Here is a 19273-nt window from a genome sequence, read left to right as displayed (position 1 = left end):
AAAGAGGCAGGTGTCACAAATAATTTGGAAAATTTGTGGACAATTTGAACTTTGCTGGTTTAGATTAAGAATAATGACTGTTATGAGGGGGTCACAAGTGTGTAATAATTCATCATTAGTGCTTTAAACTGTGATGCCTGTTAAAGCCTTTGTGGATTTGGTTGTCATTACACCAAGCCCTGCACAGGTCTGATGCAATAGGAGTTTCTGCCACGGAAAATGTACAAAGGCTGCATGTAAAGCTGTGTGGTGTCATCTTCCATTAAGAGAGGATGTTTATAAATGACTGTAACCATATGGAGCAGTGGAAACAGCCAGTTGAGCTGCAGAGGTGCTGGGAGGGAAAGTTGCTGCTGCAGAGGTCAGAGCAGGATGGAGGCAGCACTACAGGGCCTCACACTCATCATCACTAAGCTCTGTGTGATGTTATGTCAGGAATGCAAAGCTCAGCCCTACCTGTGTTGCTGGCAGACCAGCAGGCCCCAGCACAACTCTAAGTGGACCTTAGCTGCCCTTGAAAGAAGAATCACAGGAAGCTAAATCAGTAGTTCAGATATTGGGAGCTCTGCTTTTCTTCTACTTTTAAACTAATTATATTCTGATTCAATATTTATTGCTGGCACAAAGCCTCAGACAGGTGGGGAGCAGGATTGCTTCATCTGGTGTCAGCAGAAGATTTGAGAGATCATACTTCATGTTCCTACTCTGCTGCAGGTGGTCTTATGTAAAGCCAGGTCTGAATCCCAAAGGCATCCCTGATGCTACCCCAGTGTTCTGGTACCCCATTTCACAGTACTAAAATCTAGATAAAAGCACCTCACTTCATCAAGATAATGTGCAGATGAAGACCCAAGGCTGTAAGAGGCTCAGTAATGCAGTGTATTAGACTACTAATTTCTGCCCTAATTAAGCTCAAGTAGTTTATTTTTGCATGTAATCACAGATTCCAGATTATGGCATTGAATTTCTGCAGATTATGGCACTGAATTTCTGGCACAAGCTTAGAAGTTTTCAACTTATGACTGAATAATAACAGATAACAGCAAGCTGTGTAAATGCAAGTGGAGTTCAGAGCCTGAGATGGTAAAGAAAGGTTGAGAGCTGTGGAACAGACCCTGAGGCCAAATGAAAATAACTGAGAGGGAAAAAAAGGGATTTTAGAACAAAATTCAGAGAGATTTTGATTTATCCCTGTGGTGAGTTTCCCTAGTGGGATGCCAGGTGCCCACCAAAGCCACTCTATCACTCTCCTCCTCAGATGGACAGGGGACAGAAAATATGACTGAAAGTTCATGGGTCAAGATAAAGACAGGGAGAGATTAGTCACTAATTAACATCAGAAGCAAACCAGACTCAACTTGAGGAAAATTATTTATATCTATTTTATTTATTATGAGTCAAATCAGAGTAGAATAATAAGAAATCTTAAAAACACTTTGCCCCCGCCTTTGCCTTCTTCCTAGGCTTAATTTTGCACCTGAATTCCATACCTGCTTCCCCACTGTGGTGCAGAGGAACTGGAAATGGGGGCTGTGGGCAGTTCATCCCACATTATCTGTGGTACTCCTTCCATCTGAGGGAGTACCTTCCCCTGCTCCAACATGGGAAGGAAAGGATGGAGATCTTTCTTCAGCCATGTGCTCCCTCTCTCTCTCTGTACAGAGGTGATGGGTTGAGGACCTAGGCAACACTGAGGAAGGACAAACCTATCTTTGACCCCCATTTTTTTGCCAGTGCCAGGTGCAAACTGTGAGCTTGTCCCTATAACTCTGCATTTCCAGCTTTAACCTCCTCCCTCTCCAAGTCCTGCTTCTGCCCTGCTTCTTCTGCTGACCTGTGAGAGAGGTGGTAGTGGCAGGCAGCCACTTGCAGAAGCCATCTTTACAACCATGTATTTATCTTTCTTTAACACTGTGTAACATCATAGCAGCTTACAGAGGGAAGGGTGGAGGCAGCCCAACATTGCTCTCACAGCTACCACCACAGCTCTGCCCCAGCTGCAGCATCACCCTGGGTTATCTGTCACAGACAAGGGAGGGACAACCTTGGCACACCACCACCCCACCTCTGCTTCAGTGGGTGGGGACCTGGGGTTACAAATACATCACTTCTCCTGCAAAGCTTTTGTTTTTAAAGAAGAATAAGATGGTCATCCAAGGTACCCCTCAGAATACCAAAACTCAGGGAACTTCTAGGTGCTCTCCTGGCCCCAAAGCTGGTCCTCACATAAACTACACTCAAAACATCTCCAAATCCACATGCTTTACAGAGCATATGAGGGAACCAGGCCTGTGGCCTTAGTGGCACCACAAAATCTCCTTGCTGACTGTAGTTTCCTATGGTTCACAAACCTGGCAGAAAGTGCTCTCCCAGCCCTGTGTCTCCTCTGCTGATGGTACCATGGGACTTCCAAATCAGCTGTCCCTTCAGTTTTGACCTTCAGTTTTGTCAGGCAGATGAGCCCATGGCTCTTACAGTGGTGCTTTGTGCATGCAGGAGCATTAGGTTGAATGTTTCAACACCAGCCTCTCCTCTTTCATTTACTTAACAGTGTTTGTTACCTGCCTTTTTAAAGTAATTACCTGAGTGCTGCAGGGCATTGTGTAAAGATCAGGAAGCAGAAAGTGAGCTCTCAGCCAGGGCTCCTGCTCCCCAAAAGCCTGGCATCATTCAGAGTGTTTTGTTCCCCTCTTTTATGAATGATTGTAATAAGTGGTCTGAGGGCTCAGACAGACAGACCTCAGGCTACATCTCAAGTATAGCTCAATTGTCTTGGTTCAAACAGAATTCGGAAGTCTATGCCAGTGGAGGCTGGCATACTCTTTAAGAAAATTAGTCTGGCTGCTTTTTAAAGGGAGAAAAAAAATCTTTGAAAGCCATGGAGACAGTGACTAATTGCAGTATAATTGAAGAAATGAGATTCAGGTTTAGAAAGGGTAGTAGCTCTTCTCTGTGCTCATGCAGAAATAATTTCCCTGTTTTCTAGTTGTGCTCTGAATTGTTCTTGTGAGATGGATACTTTAAAATTTATCTCATCTAACTTAAAAGCAAAAGCTCTGGTGGAAAAAAAATTACACTCCACAAAACCCACATTAAAGGAAAAGTCAAAGGCCAGAGTGGCAGAGATAACACCTGCTATCATGCAGTGGAGCTGAACCAGAATATACTAATTTCATGTCACTGAAATGTTATTAGCATAAAAATAGTGTCATTGAAAGTCCTGGTTTTTCACAAAATTCACTTCAGCAAGACTCCGGCTCTGTGAGACAGCATTGTCTTGGGGCTTATGCAGGTATCTGCTTAGCCAGTTGGCTGATCAGGCTGAAGGACTGAAACCAGGAGCTCTCAAATAAAAATGTGTTTTTTACCCTTGTTCACTGAATTGCAGAAGCAACTTAGAAATCCTATCAAGGCCCAAGGCTGCAGTTTGAAAGCAGGGCTGATGCTGTGTCAGGCATGGCCTCTGGCTGGGCAGCAGGAGCTGGGGCAGAAGGGCAGCTCCCTGCAGAAGGGCAGGGAGCTGATGGGATTTTGGGACAGCGACCTCCTCAGAAGGGCTGGTGCTATGGGCTTGGAAGGTGTGAGCTTGTTCCAGGTGCCCAGCCACCCTGAGAAACTCCCAAAGTGCCCAATCCATGGGGCAGGCAGTGACACAGCCCCTTACAAGCCCTCTGGGGTCTTCTCTTCAGAAGAGATGGGCTCAGAGGATGAACTTCCAGGGTGCAGATGGAAGTGGCTGGTTCAGTCCAAAGCACTACTGGGATAAAGGTCATGATCAGCTCACCCCAGGGCACTGTACAAAGGCCAGAAAAACAAATCCTTTGGTGCAGATAGCATTCTTTGGACACTGACATGTTTCTTGTCAGGAAGCCTGGGGGCTGCTTTCTTCTCCCACTTCTGTATTGTGTGAGTGGGTGTGTGAGACTGCTAAAAGTCCTTTCCTTTTGGAGTGCCCTTTATCTGCATTTTTTAATATTTTTTTTTCCATGTCATGCCCTTCCTGGAAACTCTGTATTTAATCTTCCCTATTATGTAAAAAAACTTTGATTAGGCTTCTGGTATGGAAAGTGCATTCTGTATTCCTTAGTTGATCAGACTTTACCTGTTACATCCCATTTTTTAAATTGCCTCTTTAAAATGCCAAAGTTGAAACCTACAGAGTAGCATTTATCTCATTTGCTACAGAAGAGCATTTTAAGGGAACCCAAACACTAGAAGGACTAATTTAAAAACCATGGCATCTATAGGGAAGTAATCTCCTACTTTGGTCAGGAGCAGACAGGGCAATATCTTCTTAAATCATTCCAGGTAAAGCTATGTTTAGACATGGCTTTTTCCTTGGCTTTGTGCCTCGTTGATGGAACTATAATACATGTATTGTGCACCTTCACAGTGTTTTTCTGTGCTCCACACCTGGGTTTGTGGATCCCCAAAGGTTTTTTAACAACAGTAGATTAGGGACTGATCCAAAGAAAACAGGAATTACTATTGTTGAAACACAAGTATATAGGTCTTTAGGGGCTTTATTCAGTTGGTTTGGTAGTTTTTTTCTTGTTTGTTTTGGATGGTTTTTCCCTGCACACTGTTAGTCACTAGTGCTCTGGAGCCCTGGCTGCCTGGTTTTCTGACAGCTGAGTCAAAGCAAAGGCTGATAAGCAATCCCTAAAGCAGCCCTAAATAGATGCTGGATTAACTTCATCATCACAGGTGTATCTCATTTTTATGAAACCCGCATACCTGCAGTGGCGTGGGGTCCAGATAAGCAGCCTGTGCCCTCCTCAGGCTTTCCCCAGGTAATTTCCCCCAGCTGCCAGGAAAGGAACCTCAGCTCTCCCGGGCACTGGCGTCAGTCTGGCCTTGCAGGGACCGGCCACCAGATGCCACTGTTATCCCTAAGAATGAACCAGCACCGGAGCAGGTCCGGTGATCACTCCTCAGAAACGGGGTGCAGGAGCCTCCTGCATGCCGGCTGCCTGAACATCTCCTGGAGTCTGCTGCCCTCTCCCTTGGCCGCTGTTACTGAGGGGGCACTGGCAAAAACACCTGCATTTGGTGACTTATCTGCCACAGTTCACTGCAGGCAAACTGCAGGCTTTGCTGTGCTTTATACTATATTAATACTATATATATTAGTTTTCATTTATTTACAGATTAACCTGCACCTAAGGATAGCAAATGCTTTTCAACAAGTGATGAGAATTGCAAATTTGTCCCCCTATTCCAGTTTATCCATTCAAATTCAATCCTGCTGATTCAGAAATGAAATTAGATAGGGAGTTAGGTAAGTTGTGATAAATGCCACAAGTTTTCCAGCCTAAAGTACTGCCATCATCATCTGAAAATGTCACTGTAATGAAAAGTTTCTTCTTCTGTCAAATGTTCTTTTCCCTTTTGTGTTCCAGTTTTTCCACAGTGAACAATGTGTATCATCCATTCCCTGGAGAAAACTGATTTTCTTCCCCCAGTATCTTTTAGGCTGGAAGAGCCAAAGAGCTTCAAGGTTCTCTTTTTGACACAGTCTCTTCTCCATGGGGCTTCATCCTGCAGAGGATCAAATCCCTTTGGAATTGCATGGCTAGTCACAACTTTTTTTTTTTTTCCTCCTGGATTTCAGGTGGCCCCTGAGACAAAAGCAGTCATGAAGTGGTTGAGGTCTATCCCATTTGTGCTCTCTGCCAGCCTGCATGGGGGTGAGCTGGTGGTGACCTATCCTTATGACTATTCAAGGCATCCTATGGAAGAAAAAATGTTCTCTCCTACACCTGATGAGAAGGTAATGTTGCTTTTGCAGGATGTTGATTCCATTTGTGAAACTATGGAAACATTTACTTTTAATAAATAACAAACTTTAATTAATTTAGATCATGTACATATGTGGGTATATGTATGCATTTATGTATTAAATATGTATAAATAACATATTTATATACATAACCCAAGTGTGTGTATATATATATATAAATATGTATATATGTATGTATGTATACAACATGATACAGCTCATTTGGGTAGAGCTGATGCTAATAATGCCAAGGTCAAGTGCTCAATTCCCACAGAGGCCTTTCACTTAAGATTTGGACTTGATGATCCTTGTGGATTCCTTCCAACTCAGAATATTGTGTGACTCTAATTTATACACTTACTTAATGTACTTTCAAATATAGGATTGTTAATACTCTATCAGCTTAGTCTGGAAAGATTGACCTATCTTTTGTGAGGCCAGATAAGGTTTCATAAAGCACAGATTAGGAAAATCCAGGTTTTAATTTTTAAAGGGAGTAGGCTGTGATATTTTTACCAGTGGTTTCCAGAAGAAAAGGAACAAGCCTGACCAGCAGTGTTATTTTCCTGTGGAATCCATAAAGAGTGAGGGGAAAAAAAGACTTGTTGCCATATGGTGGCAGCCTTGTAACATTTATTCCAGGTCAGATGAATGGGATTGGTTTCCCCCTCTTGTCCCTGGAAAGTTCCTCATTTGGGACTCACTGTAAATCTTCTGTGAAATTTTTTGCCATCTTTCCTATTTCCCTTTGGTTTCCTCAATCTAGTATTCATTGCTGACATGCCCACCAGGAGAACAGCTAGCTTTTCAGCCTTCTAGCTGAGCTAAAAATGTCTGTGGCCTCTGAAGAAAAGTGGTTCTTTATATAAACAAAGAACAGTTGAAAATAGTCAGAAGTTGATCTTTGACTTGAAGCATCCTTTATCTTTGAGCATATCTCTAGGCTGACTTCTTCTGAAATGGCAGTTCTCACTAACACATATTAAAGATGTATGGTTGTTAAACATTTTCTGTATCAATCCATTTCTTCTGAGCTGTACAATGCCTAGTGACTATGTGTGTATGAAAATTATTTAGCAATATAATTAACCAGGCACTGCACAGCAACAAGCCTGTGTAAGAAATATCTGTTGGGTGCTAATGCAAGCTGCAGAACCTCTTGCTGAGGACTGGGGGAAATCATCAAATTGTGCTTTTACATTCCACTGCCTGGGCTAGGGCTATCCTATGCAGAGGTGGTGAAGGCATATTGCCATGTGTGCTTTGTTAAGCAGTTCACCCCTGGAATGGAAGTACAGCAGTACTTCTATCATTTCCACTCAGGCACAGCACGTGTATTTTGAGTGGAAGTATGCAGACAAGGTCTCTATCCCAGTGTAGTGCACAGCTGGACAAACCCTAATGGCACTCCTGGCTTGCAGCACAGGGACAGGGAACCCTATACAGGTGACTGCTGCATAGTCTGTGACTGCGAAATCTGGGAATTTGGCTGCAAATCTGGAAGTTTAGAACATGCAGGGGAGGGCTGGGGATGTCTTCAGTGAAAAACTGATTTTTCAAATTACTCAGCACAAGAAACTTTAACAGCCCTGTTAGCATCACTTGAAATTTTTCACAGAAAACCAGTGAAGTGACCTGCATTTAAGTAATGTGAATACAGCTGCTGTTGTCAGGGAACCTTCATCCCAAAATACAGCAGTTTGGTTATCTGCCATACATTGGCCATAACCATTGTTCTGAATGCTGATCTGCTACATTTGCTCTGCAAGGGGAAACTTGCAGACCAGGGTGAAATGCTGCAGAGCAGATGATAGCCAGATATTAAAAAATCAAATTTTGGGAAATATATTCAAACCACGTTTCCCTATTTGAAAATGCATCTGTGCTTCCACCTCCCTATGTCCATCATGGTGCATGCATGGAAGCACAAGGATCCTCTCCTCTGCTCCCAGACACTGCAGATTTCACGTCTCTTTTTGGCCTGCACCACATCCTGGGGCAGTACTGGCTGCGAGCAAGGACTCTCAAAGCTGGACCATGTCCTTACGCTCACATTCTTGCATCTGGTTCAGCCCCGCTAAAAACTTTCCCATATTTCGGGGTTTGTGGAGATGGATGTTTTAACTTATTTTTTTTTAACAAGAAACTGAATTGATGACTCTGCTCACCAGAGCACAAAGGTCCACACCAAGTCAAGTTCACTCCCTTTGGTGAACTGAAATACTCCCTTCCCTCCCCCTGAAAAACCCAACCTGTGATGGTCAGTGGGGTAAAAGTGCTGGCTGAGGTAACAGCACTGACCTCACTTTACTGAGTGAAACCTCACACTGCCAAAGTCACAAGGATTCCTCTGTTTTTCCCCTTTTTGTTCCTCTATATTATACCTAAAAATCACTTGCTTCTAAGTGATAACAAATGTATTGTTATCCAGGAACTTTTTTCCTCTTCTCACTACCACTGGCCTTCCTTCACTTGAACTATTGGCCAGACAAAAGCCTTATGCCTCTTGGTGTGAAACAAGAGGAGGCTTGGTCACTGGAAATAGGACATCTGCAGATGTCTTTGTAACTCACATAGGCACCTTCTAAACTTTCTATCAAATACCTTCCATGGAACATTCAGAACTGGGACCCAAATTCCTGTAGAAATTAAAGATATTGTGCCTGGCACTGAACTATTGGCAGTGAAAGTTCTTCTTAACCTATTTAATTAACATTTAATTAACATGTTCTATTTCTTTTCAGCAAAACTTTAAAGAACACAATTTTCTGGTCTAAGCAATATTTAAACACATAGAAACTTAAGGGAGTTGCAAAAGCATTGTATATTAAGTCTGAATTTTTAGTTTCTGATCATCAGAAGTATTTCAGCAATGTGTCTTTACACTTACATTAAACTGTCTTTCCACCTTTCTTTGCTCACCTACCTGATCCCATAATTGGCTCAGCCATGTGATTATTAGAAACAATCACAAATATCAATCAACGTTGTGTGCTTGGTCATTTGGGTCTGTATCCTTGATGACAACACTAGGATAAAGCTTTAGGATCACTTCTAAAACTAGGATTTTAGCCACCAAACTTCTTGCACACACTGTCTTAAGCAATATGGGATGAAACTCATGATGATGAATAGTAACATCAAGTAGCACCTGATAACTGCTGTAATTTCAGTGTTGAAATCTGAGAGTCTTGTCTTAGCAGATAAGGTCCAAATAGACCAAAAGGGGAGGGAGGATTTTTATACAAAGTTGGAATAACTATTGGAGAAGAAGGGCAGGAACATGATTCAAATAAATGGTTTCTTCAGATAACTGCTCTTTCTTCTGTCTTCACTACATGTTCTGCCACTGTTCCTTTCTGCATGGTGACTGCTCTGCTCTTCATCAGTGTCAACACTCTTTGGAAATCAGTGGTGACATCCTGCATCATCACATCCTACCCTTCACTTTTTGGAATGGTTTCTGCCCCACACAGAAGGAGCTCTCTCTGAGATCAAACTGGCAGGTTTTCCTGTGTGAGTGATAAGTGCAAAGCAAATTGACACTGACTATTTTAAACAGCAGCATTCAGTGTGAAGATTTCGTTGGCGTGAAGGGTAAAAAATATCTAAAACAAAACATAGAAGAGGCCTAAATTTCAACTTTAAAACCTGGAACTTGAAGTACAACCAAAAATATCCTTTGCTCTTGCCCCAGGTGGTAGATTGAAGCCAAGTATCAAAAAATCCACTGTTATCTAATATGTTGTCCCTGGATAAATATATTGGATTGAAGAGAACTCTAGAGAAGAAGACAAATCAAAATTTCTTAACAACAAGCAAAACTTCCTTGTAGAGCAGTTCATCCCCTCCTTCAGTCTCGAGGACACAGGGTGGCTCATTGTCTGGACTGACAACAGCAATAGTTAATAACAGCAATGGCAAAGTTTTCAGTTTGTAAAAGCAAACATATTCCAATCATGTCTGTTACAGGTGTTCAAGATGCTGGCTAAAGCCTATGCAGATGCACACCCTGTCATCTCAGACCGGTCTGAGCTCCGCTGTGGTGGGAATTTTGTGAAACGTGGAGGTATTATAAATGGTGCTGAGTGGTACAGCTTCACTGGAGGTAAAACCACTTTACCATCATATCAAGTGAGGTAAAACCTCTATGTGACCTTTATAAGACACCAGGGTTTGAACAAAATGATTTCATTCATTTCAGTTTGGTTAAGGTCCTACCCATGCAAAACATAATTTTTAGGGGATTTAAGTAGTAAAATCTATGTTAGTAATGTTTTTATGCAGATAACATGGGATGCATTCAACCCCAATGGGACTTGAGGAAAATTAACAAGTTATGCAAGGGTCAAATTTGTTATACCATATAATATAATATTTTTATTTTCAAATCTGACATGTAGAAATAAATTCTTAATTCTATGCTCTCATTCCTTAGCCTCATGAGTCTGAATCCATCTTGTAGACAATGCATGTGCTGCTTTCTCATCTGTTTAAATAAATTCTTTCTTCAGGGAAAACATCCAGTTCATTTGTGCTTCTGCTGTTAATTTGATTTCCCCAATAATAGTATTTTGTTTTCTTTAGAATTCCTTCAATACTGACATGGATAAAATATCAGTGTTCATAAATTTTCAGCAGTGCTTCACTTGTGTTTTCCAATAAGACTCAGCTGGATGCCCAAATAATTATGTTGAAACTAGACATTTGGAATGCTTTAGGGCATGTGTGAGAATTAGGTTTAGATATCTTTGGCTTACTTTCTTCCCAAAATTAAATCCAATGTCTTTGGTACAGAAACAATTTTGAACATAATAATGGCAAAAGGTCATTTCTGTTCTGGTGACCCTTGGCAATCACCTCTGATACAGCTGATTATACAGTTACTGTGATTAACTAATCTTTATTGCTCTATTGCTACTTCTTGGCCAGGTGAATAATAATATAAAATTATGGTTTTTTGCCTGAAAGGAGTGTCATTGTCATTAGCTTTTATCGTTGAAACAAGTTATGGAATTCTGAATTTGTTGAACACTTTTTATATATTTGCAAGCACTTTTTACAGTATAATAACCCACACCCATGGGAACAGCATTCAGCTGACTGCAGCAGCAAAGCTCCAGCTAAAAGCTACATGGCTGTTCATGAGCTGTCCTCTTTCTTTTTAAACCTGTAGGTATGGCAGATTTTAATTACCTTCACACAAATTGCTTTGAAGTTACCGTGGAGGTAGGATGTGAAAAGTTTCCTTTGGAGGAAGAACTGTTTACAATCTGGCATGAAAACAAAGGTGCCCTTCTGAATTACATGGAAATGGTACTGCTCTGCTTTTACAGACCTTTTTGCTTTCTGTTTTTCTTTTTCATTCTTTGTCAAATTAATTTCTTTGCTGTTTTCCTGGTTAGCTCTCGAGACGATGCTCGAGACCCCACTCCTCCAGAGGCCCCAGTGCCTCAGTTTATCTGGCAGGACACACAGGTGGTATTTTATCTATGCTGCAGAAGGGATTGAGATTGAGGACTGCAAAGGCCTTGAAAATAGTGAGAAAGGGAATTATCTGTGAATACTTTGGGCAGCATTATTCATCAACTGTCCAAAATTTTAGCACTAGAGAAAACCTTAATATTCAGAAAAGTATGAATCAACTTTCCTTTTGAAGACTAAAGCAACAAGATCTGCTCTCCAGAGAGCTTCCTGAAATTTTCCTTTCCATATTCCATGTTTGTGTCCCAAACTCTACTGTCCCACAGCAAGAAATTTAGATTCAGCTAAAATCTTGCTAGAAATACCATTTACACACTTTCCATCTTGATTTCTTTATGAAAGTAGTTATTAAAAACCTCAAGCCAAATCTTCTAAAGGAAGAACTGTGTGTCTCTGAGCATTAAAACCTGCCACTTAAATGTCATTTTTAATAATAAGTTTAAGCTCAGCAAAAACAAATACCTCACTGACAATAAGTAAGTGAGCACAGAAACAGAAGTTGCTCATCTTTCTCTCAGCCATTAGTAGATTAGCTTTCTGTCATGCCTTATTTTGATAGAGTATGCAGTAATTTAAAATTGTTAGGAGTGTTTTTATGGCCTTTCTAAGCAACCTCTTGCTACTTGTGGTAAGTATTATCATTCAATAAAGTCTACAGTGCAGACCACCAAACTCATTTCGTTTTACAGCTGTCTGATGAAAATGAGTTTTAGTGAATCCAAATGGAGCTGGGTTAAATCCATATATATTACAATTGAAGTCTTCAAGATGTAAAGATTTTATAGTGTGAGATACTGTAGAAGTCTGTGCTGGAAAAGCTTTTTGAGTAAATGCAGGACAGTAAGCAAAACAACTTTGCAGATAAGGATGACTGAATTACCCACGATAAGGATTAAGTCTGCCATAACCAATTCAAACTTTTCTTATTCTGATATATACCAGGCTGTTTGGTGTGTGTACAAATATACTTGACTCAACACACAGAAGTAGAATTCATTTTCCTAAACACTGATCTCTTCTCTCCATCAGAAGCAATATCAAAATACCCTGCCACACTCATGTGACACCGATTTGAGGAAAAATGAAAAATAGTACATTTACTAAAGAAAACCAAAGCAAGACTGAGAAAGAAATTTCAGTTTTTTCATTTTTATCCTGTCATGTTATAATTGCAAAATTAGTATTGAAGCTGGATGAGGTCATACTACTTTGAGTATGTCTACACTGTAAATTGAATTTGAGTCCAAGATGACTCTTCTGACCATATTTACTCTCTATCCATATGATAAATCCCCAAGTTCATGCTGCAAAGCAAACTGAAGTGCTTCATTATAAGGGATAGTTTTCAAATCCTTATATTGAGTTGCTCCTAAACTTTCCAGTGAGTAGCTTAACTCAGTATATGGAACAGCTGCTTAACAAGAGCAGTGACAACACAGTCTCACCCTAAATTAAAAACTGCTCTCACTAGACTAGACTTTTTTTCAAACTTTGTATAATCAACTACTGTCAAGTTGGATACTTTAATGGTTATTTTTAAATATCTTTATATTCCAACAGAAAAGCAAATGTGCTTTTTCTATTGTTTTGATGCTTTGTGGGGTTTTTTATTCTTCTCTTGTGACAAGGGTGATGGGAAAGGGAAAGTGAGTGAAAAAGAAAAGAGAAGGTGGGGAAGTAAAGAACAACTTAAGCTGTTCCGAGAAAAAATAAAAATGGAATTATTTTTATTTAAAAAGGTCATATACATTTCCCAATACAAAATATTTTAAATTTGGAATGTTGTAAAAAGAGAACCTTAATAGGCCTAATGTTTAAATACTTGGAACTTTTTTCTGTTTTGTTTTATTTTATTGAACTTTCAGTATAGCTGTTAGTGCACCTCCTTGTATGAAAAATTTCACATTGCTCTTTAGTTTGTCACCAAGCACATTTCTCAACATCTCAAGCATCTCTGTGCTTGTAGAGAAGGGGACATGGCTGTCATACACACTGCTGTCATGGCATTCTGACAGGCAGTGAAGTGTAGGCAGCAGAGTGATGATGAGTCACAAGTACCTGAAGTGATGCCTTCTCATTGTGTTCAGGGCACCAGATTGGTTTTGAAAGCCTTAACTTTCCATTTCTTTATGGTTCTGTGTCTAGGGCAGACATTCAGAACAGTCCTTAAATACTGTGGTCACACCACAAGGTGCCAGTGATTTGTGCAGAGAAGGGTCTCTCCAAGCAGAGCCACATACCTATCCCAAAAAAGCTCTGGTTCCATTTTCCCTTTCCCTCAGTCCCCTTGGACCTCCCTAAATAGGCAATGTGATCTGAAGGGGCATTATCTCCTGAGAGCCTCTGAATGGGGTGAACTTTTGGACCATTGTTTCCTCTCTGCAAAGGTTTCCTTGTGATGAGGATGGTATTTCAGTGGCTCCCATCTAACTCTGCTTTGCTTTGCCAGGTTCATCGGGGGATAAAAGGAATTGTGTCTGATAAGTTCGGCAACCCAATAAAAAATGCTCGTATTTCAGTCAGGGGCATTCAGCATGATGTCACCACAGGTAATATTTTTAGTTTAAGATTTTTCCTGGGGCAGATTGAAAGTACTGGGAACTTAACCTGCAAAAGTATTGCCATGTTTGGTAGAAATGACACCTTAATGGAAAACTGAAGGCTCAGGTGGGGGTTCTCTTCTGGAATAACAAGAGAGAAGACATGTTGAGCTGACTGCTAAGTCTGTTCTGTCTCTGGGATGATGGAGTTCTTGATGTGAAAAATTTCACCTGGAGCAGTCTGCTGTTCACCAAAGCCAGTGTTTGGGGAAATATGGCAATAGCTCTGTTCAGAGGCTGTAACTCAGCATGAGGAGATGTGGAACCTTGATGGAATAAGTTAGTTGAGATATTGTGAACATGTTGTAAGTAGTGCAGTAGGATCCCCTCTGATTTTCACAACTAGAATAATTGCAGAAATTGAAGAGTCCACAACCTTTCCTGTTCATGTGGAAACACGTAAACATGTGCAATTTTTGGAACTATTATTATTAGAACATTGAATTATGTCCACTTTATACCTGTCATCCGCTGATAAACATATATTGGGGCATATACAACTGTTATTTTTCACAGTCATAAAGTTCTGAGCTCTTAGGCTGTCACTGAAATCAATGCTTTCTTTTTATTATTGATTTCAGTGAGAACAGGGTAGGCCATAGAAGTGCAAAATAGAAGATATGAATGGTTACATTTTGGTCTAATGATCGTTGTTGAATCAATTTGGAAAGCCAGAATGGCTTATAATGTAGTGGATGTTTTCCAGCTTTCAAAAAACTAGTACTAGAGGGGATACAATAGTGGAGATGATGCAGATTATTGAGGCTAGTGGGAGATTCTGGCATGAATTAGGGTCTTTTTCAAACTTCTTCCCAGACAATGGCTTTCCATATATAATCCTTTAAAGGATTAAGAATTAAAGAAAAATATGTTTACACTGTAGGAAAGAGAGTATTTGCTCTGAGTTAGGTGGGGTTAAAAATGTCATATGGTTAAAATGGTTTTTGATTTTAGTGTTAAAAAGAACTAGGAAATTCCATGAGAAAATAGTATTAATGCAACACTAACTGAGCTAAGAGACTTGCCATTCAAAATAAAGGAAATATAAAATGAGGAATAAATTTTTCAGTTTTAAAGCCCCCTGCTTTTGCCTGCAGGGTCTAACCTTCAGCTGGAGGAAATTTACACCCATTTTACACTAATGGCAATTTATACCAGCTGCAGCTCCAAGTCCATAGTCTTACATGCAAGAATGTCTGCAAAGGAATTGAATGTAATTTAATTAAAAGAGGGATTTCTTAGCTCCTTAGACATTCTAAATATATATATGTGTATATATTGCAGCCTGGATTCTGATTTTGCTTTCTTAAGTTTCACTTAGTTTTAAATTGATTTCTTTGGGAGTTATTCCTTGTACCCTTGGGAAAAGCAGCATGAAGGAAAGCATCTCTTCCCTGTGATACAGAAACAGCCGGTAGGGACATTTTGTATGTGAATTTTACTCCATTACTTCCCAAGGGCCAAGTTTTCTTAAGTTTCACTTAGTTTTAAATTGATTTCTTTGGGAGTTATTCCTTGTACCCTTGAGAAAAGCAGCATCTCTTCCCTGTGATATAGAAACAGCAGGTAGCGACGTTTTGTATGTGAATTTTACTCCATGACCTCCCAAGGGCCAAGTTTTCACAGGCAAAGTCTCTTTTGTGTCATCCAAAGTTTGCCTTCAAACATTTTCCAAAATCTGAGCTGCTTCCATGGCCTACCCCTTAGCTGCCGTCTAAGGTAGTGCGTGCAGCTACAGGGGATGCAAGGCAAAAAACTGAGCTGGGTTTTGTTGTGCCTGTCCCTTTCCCAAGCTGCTGATGGCGACTACTGGCGGCTCCTGCCTCCGGGGACGTTCATCATCAGCGCCCAGGCGCCGGGCTACAGCCGGGTGATGAAGAGGGTCACCATCCCCACCAGGATGAAGCAGGCCGGCCGTGTGGATTTCGTGCTGCGGCCCGCCGAGGCCTGGCCCAGCAAGCTGCTCCGGCGCTCCATGGAGGACGCCTACGACCCTCAGGACCCGCTGGAACTTTTTGACCCTCACGCCCAGCACGGGCAGGCCGAGGCTCGGGGAGGGACCGCAGCAGGCAGGGAGAAGCCGTGGTGGTGGTCGTACTTCAGCTCCCTGGACCTGCACAAACCTCTGTGGCTGCTCAAGCAGCGCTGAGGGACGGCGCCGCGCGCCTCTCGGCTCGCTCCGCTGCCCTTCCAGACACCCGCGGTGCTCTTGGCAATATTTAAATGTTTCATTTGAAAATATAATATTAATTCAAGCACGCTTGCTTCTTTTGTTTTCTCTTCACACACAACTGAGTATATTCAAGTGGGCTTTTAAGTATTAAAAACAACGGTGCACATCCATTCAAAGGGCAGATTTTATGCAGGTTTTTTCTTGGTAATGCTCTGTACTTCTGCCCATGTAGTTAATCATCACATTCATTATTTATTAGGTTCTAAGTACCTGCAGGAAAATATTCCTGATCCTTTAATGCATTTTTGTACATGTTTTAATACATTAATGATAACATACTAAAAACAACATTCAGAAACACTCAGAAAAATCTTTTCCCTTTTTACTTTAGCATATTAAGTTCATTACCTTTTCTAATAACAGCTCAAAATATAGGGTCTTTTTTTAAAATTTTAAATTTTTTTACAAATTTAAAAATAAGCTTTTAATGTATTTAGCAAAATACAGGAAAATGCCTTTACATACTGTAAATGTGTGTAGACGTAGAAAAACACATGAGATAATTAATGAGGAATTTAGGTTCAAGTGTGACATATTACACTGAAGTTTTTAACATCATGCACTATTTTGAGCCTATGTACACGTTAATGAAACTTGTAGACATCAAAGAAATCAAACCTTTTTTCAAGATACTTGAGTAAAGCTCAGTGAATAGTGGTCTTGCAAGATGCTGTCCTCTCTCAAATATCAGATGTAATGTATTTTTAAGGTGATATATATTAAAGAAAAGTCCTTGATTTTGATGAAACACACAGGCCCACACCTCCTTTTAGCCTGGACTGTTAATGAACTCCCTATACAGACTGTATTTCCTCCTCTAAATGCCACAGTGCTTGAATGGTGTGATTGTTGGAGCTGATTTGCTTTCTGCAGCAGCTGCTGGATTAGCTGTGTGGATTGCCCTGTGAATTCTAAAAACTTTTTTTGCTCATCTTAGGTAAAGCAGCCCCATTGCATGAGCCCCATAGTCCACATGCACCTATCTCGTTCTGTAGCTTCCTAGGAAGACCCAAGAGATGAATGATCTTAATTCTGCAACCAGATGCTGCACATGGCTAAGTACTTTATTCCCAGTTGTAATCTGATTGAAGTTAGGAGTCTGTTATTCATGTGCTTGGATGTCTGCAGGACTGGAGACTATGTTAAAATGAAAGAAAATTATTTCAGAGCATTAACAAAAAGTAATTATATGGGAGTGAATGTACTGCATGCACATGGATAAGTGTTCCTTGCCCAGGCTTGCCAAGTTAAAGGAACTCTGAACCCTAACTATGCCAAAGAAAATTGAACAGGAGATACACCTCCAGACTTTGTTTCCAGTAATAGGTATTACTACTGTTTTCTTTGGTCATTTTTTTCAAAGCCAGCTTCCTGTGAAAACAGTGGTGAAGCTAACAAAATCAGAACAATATGCTAAATTGCTAAGTATTATCTGCGTTTATTAAGCACATAATTTGTTGCATGCTTAGAAAGATGTTTTCTCTGAGTACTGCCTAGGTTCTCACAGACCTATTTAGAAATTTTTTCAAGTGATCACAGTAAACCCAAGCCTGCTGAAATGCCAAACAGGATGACTGTGCAGAAAATCTGCTTCTTTCTGCAGTCCTGAGTTGAAAAAGTAGATGAGACTCAAGACTTGGGAAATAAGATTTCTGATTAGATTGTAAAGACATTTTATGTTTGAAAAAGTAGTTTGCTGTACTACTGTGCCACTCATGGTATAGCAGTGAAAAGAGAGAGAGCAAGAATAGCCTCTCACCCCACCTCAATCATAAGAAGAGGTGTCCAGCAGAGAAAAAGTTAAGATCAGAACCTTCTGCAGGTTCACACTCAACAGCCTATATAGAAGGGATGTATTAAACTGCATTGAAGTAACTGTGAGGCTCTTGGGAAAAGGTGTGCTTCAGTCTTCTGGAGCTATTTAATCTTTTTCATAAGAGCAATTCTTCAGTTTTCAGTTCCCTTGGAGGGGGAAAAGACTAGTAGAATGACTAAGTAGCTCCAAAAAACCATTTTACTATAGATAAGATTTAGGACTTATTTATTGGTGCTTTCAGAAAGAAAAGAAAAGAAGTAAGGGAAAGAAAGAGGAAGAAAAAGAAAGAAAGAAAGAAGTAAAGAAAGAAAAGGAAAGAAGAAAGGAAAGAAAGGGAAAGAAAGAATTGGTCAAAGCCAGCCAAGTAACAATGCAATCAAAATTACTATCACCGTTCTATTTTTATTTGAGATTAATACAGACTTAGTTCTGTATATATGTGAGAGAAAATATTGGCTTGGATGTGTATCCTGAACTGGGTTACAAAAATTGTCTCCAATATTTATTTAAATCAAGCAATGTGTGTTTAATATCAGACAGTTTTGTTAAAAAATAAAAAAGAAGAAAAAAAAAAAAGACATAACCCAAAATAACCCACTCCATGACTATAATATGGTTCAAAGGATTTTTAAGTGGTGGTGAAATTTAAGCATCTGTAGGCAGCTCTGTAACTAATATGTGGAAATGAACACAGTGATCATCTCCCTCATGCACCTCTGTAAGAGGCTCATATACAGAGTTTAATGGAACATAAATTTAGGAGAATATTAAATACTTTTTAAATAGAAAGAGGGATTAAAATGCTTCAATGAAACATGCCCTCCTACAAGTGAAGTGAAAGTAACATAGGGAAGAAGTGAGAAATAACCAAAGTTCTCTGGCAGTCTCCTTCATGCTTGAGCCCTGCCTTGGAGACTGGGCTTGGCTTTTTTCCAGTGCTGCTTTGGATCCTGACAGGTTCAGCAGCCAGACGGTGCTGTCAGAAATTATAGTGTGTGTTCATCAGACTCCCTCTCCTTTTAAGTCAGAGTCTACATAATTTTTTTCAATTACCTTCCAACCACATATTGAACAGTATTGATGTATGTTTTTGCAACATCCTCCTTAATAATTAATTTCCCAGTCTCCATATTTATTTCAGAGGGATCTTCTCTACCATGGAGCCAAACTTTTCTGCACAATCACACTAATAAATGTTTTGACCTGCCAACTGTCCAGACCTCACTGCTCTGCCAAGCAATGAATCTTCCCAAGTCAAAGCATGCAAATCCAACTAACAGCATTACAAGCATAAAGAGCAAAGAGAAAGCTCTGATTATGTCATATGTGCAATTTCTCTTTCATTCACATGCCAGAAA

At 40.3% G+C, this 19273-nt stretch overlaps 1 protein-coding gene across 1 annotated transcript in view; it reads left to right on the top strand.

The window, feature by feature from the left end:
- CPZ (carboxypeptidase Z) overlaps positions 1–16121 on the top strand; it is a 34256-nt gene extending 18135 nt beyond the window's left edge. The window contains exons 7-11 of the mRNA XM_071447345.1: positions 5615–5773; positions 9755–9890; positions 10959–11098; positions 13716–13815; positions 15660–16121. Of these exons, the coding sequence (XP_071303446.1) occupies positions 5615–5773; positions 9755–9890; positions 10959–11098; positions 13716–13815; positions 15660–16015 (891 nt within the window). The 3' untranslated portion in view covers positions 16016–16121. The remainder of the gene's footprint in view (positions 1–5614; positions 5774–9754; positions 9891–10958; positions 11099–13715; positions 13816–15659) is intronic.
- The last annotated feature ends 3152 nt before the right edge of the window (positions 16122–19273 follow it).

Source organism: Agelaius tricolor, unplaced genomic scaffold (assembly GCF_023055355.1).
Source record: "Agelaius tricolor isolate 1412-34295 unplaced genomic scaffold, bAgeTri1.0.p SCAF_24, whole genome shotgun sequence".
Taxonomy (NCBI): domain Eukaryota; kingdom Metazoa; phylum Chordata; class Aves; order Passeriformes; family Icteridae; genus Agelaius; species Agelaius tricolor.
This window is presented reverse-complemented; position numbering and strand designations above follow the sequence as displayed.